This window comes from Pterocles gutturalis, unplaced genomic scaffold (assembly GCF_000699245.1).
Source record: "Pterocles gutturalis isolate BGI_N339 unplaced genomic scaffold, ASM69924v1 scaffold43113, whole genome shotgun sequence".
Classification (NCBI taxonomy): Eukaryota; Metazoa; Chordata; class Aves; order Pterocliformes; family Pteroclidae; genus Pterocles; species Pterocles gutturalis.
In genome coordinates, this window is record NW_010124495.1 from 9,142 (window position 1) to 17,295 (window position 8,154).

Below are 8,154 nucleotides of genomic sequence, written 5' to 3' on the forward strand. Positions count from 1 at the left end.
TAGTTCACATTTGAAGTAGTCATGTCAGACTTGGAATTTTGTTGCTGCACTTGATTTGGAGTGACAGCTATCTCATATTTTTCCATTCTTCCAATGCATTATTAGTGTGACTTGAGTACAATACACGTAATCATTAGGTGGCTGGACCTAGATCATATATTTTACCTTTTTCTGTGGTGTGTGTTCTGTCCCATTTTAAACAAGTAGAAAATGTCCCTGCTCATTGCACGAGGGTCAGACTAGATGACATTTAAAGGTCCCTTCCCACCCAAGCCATTCTGTGATCCTAAGTAAAGAAATCAATATACAGTGACTGGATTTTGTAGAGGTATTATCTACTCTCTGCACTTCCCAATAACTCAGAATGGTATTTGTCTGCAATTAATCCTAACATGAAAGCTTCAGCAAAAGTATTTCTCTTGTGAAAGCAGATTAACTGAACTATTTTTCAAACTCTTCAAATGGTGTCTTGTAGTTTAAAATGGAGTAGACAGAATTGTTGTTCTCCTCTGGAAACAGGAACACCTGCCTACAGCTTTCCATCTACCCCATTCCTCTAAAGTGTTTTGGTAACAAGTGTAGTAGAAAGTACGGATAGATAGAGAACCCTAATGCTTTGCAAATCTCCTGATGACCCTAGAACTATCTGCTGTTACTGCAGCTGAAGATGGTGAATGGAGATGTGTTGCAGCTGTAACACTGTTCTTCAAGGGTAGGCAGGTAATACTACCTACACCTTTTAATGCATTAATATTGATATTAATATAAATTAATATATATTAACATAAATTAGGAAGAAGTTTTTCACTGTGAGGGTCATGAGACACTGGAACAGGTTGCCCAGGGAAGTCCCTGGAGGTGTTCAAGGCCAGGCTGGATGAGGCTTTGAGCAACCTGGTCTAGTGGAGGGTGTCCCTGCCCATGGCAGGGCAGTTGGAACTAGATGATCTTTAAGGTCCTTTCCAACCCAGAACATTCTATGATTTTATGATTCTGTGAATATGCTTCTAGTTACTAGCCATATTGCTTTCAATTAAATATATCAATTCTTGATCTTTATTTTTTAAGCTAAGTCAGGTTTTTATGAAACTTCATAGTTACAATACAGTGGCTTGTGCATTTGAAGATGTATTGCTTGAAGCCAAGAGATTTTATTCTAGTTTCTATTCTAATGCAACTGTGTATTTGTGGCTGAACAAGCCATTCCAATCTCTTCATCTTTTCTTCCCACCCCACTGCTTACAAACATAATGGTAGATGGAAAACGTACGAGCAAAACTGATTGATCACTCTGATTTACTTAAAAATATTCTCTAAAGGAAACCAAACTTACTGCTTTATACCTTGTTTTTCCTTCTCTTTTCTTTAGGCCGCAAGAGAACTTTCCTGACTGCATACCAAAAGATGTAAATAATTCTTGTACCATTACTGATGTTCAGTTCTTTGTTAACCTGGAGGTCTGGGTAGAAGCAGCAAATGCTCTTGGGAAGGCTGAATCTGATCCTCTTGTTCTTGATCCCATTGAGATCGGTAACTATATGCCTCTTAATAAAGCTTTAGTAGTTCATAACTGTTGCTTCTGTGCATGTTGCTTAATTGGTATATTAGTGTTTCTTCACTATGAAAATTAACACTGACAAAATATTATTGACTAGAACTTGAACTCTGCTGGACAAAGGTAGAGAAGGTGAGAGATTTGATCACAATTCAGAGACCAAGTTCCTGTTAGGTAGTCTGCTTTAGTGTGAGGTAGCAGCCATCTCAGCTTGTGAAAAGCTTTAATGGTAGTGTTGCAGCATAGCATTCCAGCTGCTAGAGGCCTGATAAAATACAGCTGTGGATTTGACACTAACTCCTTCTCTTCTAGTTAAGCCTCTGTCTCCACACAATTTATCAGTCAACTCTGGAATACTACCTACTGTTCTGAAGCTTTCCTGGGAGAATCGGATTTCAGCTGCTGTGATGAAGCTCAAATTCAATATTCGCTATAGGATCATTAGTGACACAAGCTGGATGCAGGTAATACCAGTAATGTGCCTCATCAGTCTTCTGCTGTAACCTGGTCATTTGTCAAACTGCAAGAGAAATTCCCTCACTGCTGCAGTTCAGAGGATTCAATTTATTATCCTTAGGACTTGTGTAACCTCCCAAGGTAGTTTATCTGGCCTGTACATGAAGGTTGTGATCTAGGTGGTTTTGGCGCAATCTAGAGTACAATGACCTTGTCTTTTCTTTGTGGGCTTCTTTGCTGTCTTCCCCATCATATTGCTGTATGCTTATTTTAAATTTCTATTCTGTACGTGCAACATATGGAACATTCCTAAAGTTTCATCTTCGATGCATGTGCAAAACTACTAAATGTCAGTTTTACTAAATCTCAATGTCATTTAAAGCTTGGGCAAACACTGTACAGCACTGAGATGCTTTTTTGGACTTGCTGTACTGATACAGTGTGTTTTTTCCCTGCTTACATGCCTTAAGTGTGACACAGTCAAGGAACTGGAAAAGAATAAGGAATATGCCTTACTTGGAGTGCACTATAATATGTTCATGTCATAAAGAGTTGAGGTTTTTTTCTTCTAAATTGGTCTATGGACATTTTCAGTAGTTTCTCAGTTTTGTCTTAATCTTTAAACCTTCTTTCAGAGCAGCAGTATTCCAGAAACACTCTCTTAATCAAGATCTTCCCCACTTTTGTTACAGTACATAGACTCAAAACTGTTCTGGATTTCATGACTTGCTGCAAGTAAGACTGCTGCTAACTTGACAGAATATGGTGTTTGAAGCAGGTAGCATGACAAAGCTGCTTGTGATTAGTGAAGTGTATTCCTCTGGAGGAACTTTTTGAGCTTTAGATGCAGAGATTAATTAGTCACCTGTATTGATACTTTATAGAGCACTGTCCCACACAACTTATTTTGCAACTCCAGGATCTATTGAAATACTGTCCTATGAAGTCTTTTTTTTAACTTGTCTTGCCGTTTTAAGATGTGCACAAGACCATTGAAATAGTAACTTCTAGTGCAACTGGCTTGCTTAGCTGTGGTAAAAATTGACTACTTTCTTCAGCCGGAAGACCAACCTATTAATACTTCGACAGTTCTTTGCACTCAGGATTAACCTCTTTAGTGTTCTGCATGTGTGTTTCATCTGTAGTCATTCCTCTTGCAGGGTTGCTCATAAAAACCCCTTAATTGCAAGTGGACTAATGTGATGGAGTGTGTGTACACACATACATCTATTGTCTACATCTTTTTCGGTACATACGCAGTGAGAGTATTTTCTGGCATTCAGTTGCTAATCTAAAATAAAAAGGAAAGAGCTTACGGAAATAAACTCATTTGCTAGCAGACGTATAAACTACTCTAAGACAAACTGTTTCCAATGTCATTTAAAAGAAACATGGTTCTATATCAGTGGAAGCAGTGGTCCTAGATTCTCTAGCTGTGTAAAAGACTTCAAGCACAGGTATTCTGCAATCAATAGTCAAGCAGATCACCTAAGAAAGTTCTGAAACATGAGATGAGATATTAGAGATCAGTAAGTAAGGAATTATATGGGAAGGAAGGGAAGTAGACATAAACCTCTTCATTAATGAAGGAAAACAGAATATGAGGTATTGTCCTGAAATAGTTGCTTACCCATTCTAGTGCACATATGGTGGTATACCTGGTAAATACACACAACTATGACTGATCCCTTACCAAATCATGATTGAAAATTGAACCTTTTGGAAGTAAAATGGGAGAAAAAACTATGTTCTTGGAATTGGGTGTGTATGTGGTGGGGAGCCCTCTTGGACAGGAGCTGTAGTAGCACAGAACTCAGGTGTACAATTTCTGATAGGTGCCTCTAAAGTCTTCCTTCCACTTTCAGGTTCCTCCTGAAGATACAGCTTCACCAAGAACTTCATTCAGTGTTCAAGGGCTCAGACCCTACACAGAGTATGTCTTTTCAATTCGCTGCATGAAGGAAGATGGAGTGGGCTACTGGAGTGACTGGAGTGAAGAGAAAACTGGGGTCACCACTGAAGATAGTAAGTAATATATGAAAATGGGTCACTGACTTCCAAAATGTGTGAGTGCTCAGCAGTTTGACAATAGCCAGCTGAAATTGCATATCCTCACTTGAGCTGTTTGATTATAAATGCAACCAGGCTCTCCTGAGTTGTTTTCAGTACTGACTGACTTGACCCATGCATTCCCAGGAGCATAAGAATGGCTTCCTATAAACCTACTCTAGAGGTGCTCCCTGAAAACAGTTGAAACAGGAGGTAGGGAAGAAAAGCTTTCTTCACAGAAATTTATCTTTTCAAAGTCTTTTAGAAGAGATGTAAGCTTTATGCTTGGGGTGGGGTTTTTTTTTTTGTTCTGAAGGTTATCCTCTGTAACAAAAGCTATTCTGCCTGTGCAAAAGGTTTTTTGGTACATGCTGCCTTAGTTTATTTAGTTTTTTGCCTTAGCACTCAATGCTAAACTCAGTGTTTAGGAGGCCATTAGATAAAGTCATAGGGGAACAAGCATCAGTAAGTATGAAATAGATCTTAAGTCATATAGGTTAATAGACTTCTTCACAAACTTAGTAAAGCAATGATAGGAAAGAAAGTGCATATGGGAAGTGTAACCTCATATGTACCAAAGCATCTAAATAAAACATTCTGGTTTACCCTTAACTTTACCCAAGGTATTTTGCATTTACAACACTTTCTTCCTTGTCAGAGTCACTTACAGCTGCCTCTGTGCTGTTTTGTACCCACTTGTTAACAATATTCTATGCACAGTAAGAGTCTTGCTGCTCATCACTGTACGGTGGTCACTGTGGTGACCCATCACTGTGTGGCGGTCACAAATGAACTCATTTCAGCTGTTAAGATATACATTTGCCATTAGTTGTGATACACTTGCAAATGGAAATAGTCTGTTTTCTGCTAGTAGAACAGCATTTTAATAAATTGTAGCCACCCTTCCTAATGATAACAGGATAGTCCCACTCTTTCTGCATTGCTTACTAAGGTTGCAGTTACTATTTTTTGCTATTGTAGCAATAAGTTGACAATAAAATAATTTACTGTTCTGAGTTTGCTTACAGACAACTTCAGAGGTGTGGTCACCCCTCGCAATGCCTAGATACGCTTGCAAATGTGTAGAATAGTGGGATAAATTAAGTTGGAAAGGAGCTCACAAGGTCTGTTGTTCCCTGATCCTTTTTGTACTGGGCATCAGGCTCAGACGAGGGACTTCAGGTTGCAATTTTAGCAAAACCTGTACCAGAACTTTATTCATTGATTACTTTTTTACTGTGCTGTTGCCTATTGTGAAGATTAAATGAAATAAGACGTTGGACACTTATACCTTTATTACCACCTCAAATCAAATTATAACACTGTCTCTTAGATGTTGTGCTTTGTCTAAGACTGTGAGATCTATATCCCAGAAGATCCCACATCTGGTTGCCTTCTGCATTCAAAAGATTTGGTGTCTGTCTCGGTAGCAAGCTACTAAGATATAGGTGTATTTACCACGGCTATATGCAGGAAGGTGTGCTTATATGGTTTTATCCAAGTGTTATGTTTCCAAGTGTTACATACTGTAACTATCCATTTCAATTGAATCCTTAAATGCAAAGGCCCAAGTGTAAAATCATGATGGTGAAGATTAATGCAAGCATTCTGGCAATTTTGAAATCTTCTGGCAGTTGTTTTACTACCTAATCCTGATTAGGAAACAACTGCTTTGTAGCTCCAAATAGTGACTGTAGCCAAGAGTCATATCAGGCAGAGCAGGTTTGCTGCATAGCTATGTATATTTGAATTATATGCTCTATGGTTTCTAGGGATTCTCAAATTGGTAAATCATCCTCAAGGGAATTTTATTTTAAAAGCTTGTTTGGTTTCCTCCTAAATCATCAGTAGCAGCAGAATTGGAAATCACTTGCTGACTTCTGACTTTAAAGATAATGAAATTGTGTGGGGATTTTGTCTTGTTTTTCCAGGAACTTGGTTATTACCATTTAGGAACTCTTCCAATTCCAGGGCTGTGAGGAGTGAAACTACTTTAGCTTGGTCCTGTTTCCATTTAATTTCTGCTTTGATAGTCTGCAAAATTGCAGTGTTTTGCTCATCTCTCCAGGAAAGCTTTCCCTGCAGGTGTTCCACTTAATATACCAAACGTTATTTTCTTTGAGAAACTAAGGAAACACTTATATATATGCTTTTATTTTAAAAAAGGGGTAAGCATCTAATAATAGTCAAAGGATGAATACAAACAGATTAAATAAAAATATTTCTACTATTAAGCATTGTTTCTTTCATCAGAACCATCTAAAGGACCGCCCATATGGAGGATCATTGATGCATCACACTCACCAGCTTCCTGGACTGTGCATCTGATGTGGAAGGTAAATCAACATGATAAACCGCAGGAATTGAGCATTCTTTTATAAACATGAGGTTTTAAGTGGCAAAATTTACCTCAAAAAACTTGATAAGGCAGGTCTTATTGATATGAGAAGTGACTTTGTTATTCTTATTATAACCATTAGTTATGAAAAATTAAAAGTACAAATGTAAAGGCCATCAGCTAACTGATATGCATCTGTGATCCAAAGTATACAGAATCCACTTTCAGATTCCTGACTTGCTGTCCTGAAGCAGTCTGGAATAGGAAATTTCCATTTAAAGTAAGCCTTCACATTATGCCCTCTGCTGTATCCTAAAACTTTTGTAACACTGTCTGGACAGGGGTACTCCAGCTGCAAATTCCATTAAGCCTAGAGACATTCCAGAGACCAAACTTACTAAATATAGCACTGCACATTTGCATGCAGTGGGCTGCTGTGTGTAGTTGGCTGATTAGTCCAAAGCTGGGAAAGTGAATGCAATTAAGGTCAGTCTCCATGTTGTGCTCTTTTTGTCTGTGAACCAAGTGTCACTAGCTTTTGATCTAGCTTCTATTTATTATTACTTTTTCCCTATTACTAGGTGGCCTGTATGAAGTTACATGTATATGGATATGCTTCATTTTCTGATGTAACTCTTATGCTATATGCCACTTCTGATATTATTTAGCTTAGCATTGTAAAACTGCTGCTACTTTACAGTTTCAACAATTTTCTCTTAAGTTATCTGAAAACTAATATTGTTATACAGAAACATAATATTTTTCTGTTATTAGGTAACACAGAAAAAAGTATTTTTCTGTGTGTAATAAAAAAACTACTGTCTGTTTTGCATTCGGGCTCAACAGAGCTTAAGTGAGATTCCTTTTATGTTGTGTTGTAAAGTCACATATAATGCAGGTTTTATCAAGATATATTTTGCAATTTCTACAAAATACCTTTTATTAAAATACTAGGTAGGATTGTAAGCCAAGAAAAAGATAATTTAAACCTGAAATAGTTCTGGAATTTACTGGTTTACAGAAATGAATGCAGGTTATTTGCGCTTTTCTTATATATGCAGCTTTGATCTATGTAACTGGTCTTGCTTTCAGATTTTTAAATTATGCATCAAAGGCAATTAAAGGTTAAGCCACATTTGTCAGTATAATCAAAGATGTGTTTCTAACAGGCATTGCAGCCATTTGAAGCCAATGGAGTAATCTTGCGGTATGAAGTGACTGTCAGAGCTAAGTCATCTCTCTCCAGTCCACCAGAGAAATACAATGTTAATACCACCAACCTTACATTAAAGCTACCAAATGGAACTTATGAAGTGACTGTGATTGCCCATAACAGAGTTGGGGCATCCCCTCCATCAGTTTTACTTATCCCAGCAAGTAATTCGAAAGGTTAGTGTTCTAGTAGTGTCTCAGATGCATCTGCATGGCTTTTGTTAGAAGAAATCTTTAGTGTTGTAAAATGTTACCTTTTACATGGACACATAAAGTATTACTGAATGTATCTATAGTCTTATGCCTGATGATTATGCTACCCTTTGTATACTAGGGAGTATACGGATTTATGTACTCACAGGTTCATTGGAAGCTGTGTTTGTATTTTGCTGTTCTTTTTGATCCTTAGAGCTATTGTGCACTGTATTCCTTGTCTCTTTCTTAGCATAGAGGCATTTTTGTTTTCCCTTTAAAAAATCAAAGGGTTGGGGAAGCAAGCATCATTGACTTCATGTATATACCTGTCCTGGGTCCAGCTGGGATA

At 37.7% G+C, this 8,154-nt stretch overlaps 1 protein-coding gene across 1 annotated transcript in view; it reads left to right on the forward strand.

Moving 5' to 3' along the window:
- Positions 1-7,787, forward strand: part of LOC104465283 (interleukin-6 receptor subunit beta-like) — a gene marked incomplete at its 3' end in the record, with an annotated part of 11,408 nt that extends 3,621 nt beyond the window's left edge. The window contains exons 4-8 of the mRNA XM_010078266.1: positions 1,370-1,530; positions 1,868-2,019; positions 3,877-4,036; positions 6,314-6,396; positions 7,568-7,787. Coding sequence (XP_010076568.1) covers positions 1,370-1,530; positions 1,868-2,019; positions 3,877-4,036; positions 6,314-6,396; positions 7,568-7,787 — 776 coding nt within the window. The remainder of the gene's footprint in view (positions 1-1,369; positions 1,531-1,867; positions 2,020-3,876; positions 4,037-6,313; positions 6,397-7,567) is intronic.
- Between the last annotated feature and the right edge of the window lie 367 nt (positions 7,788-8,154).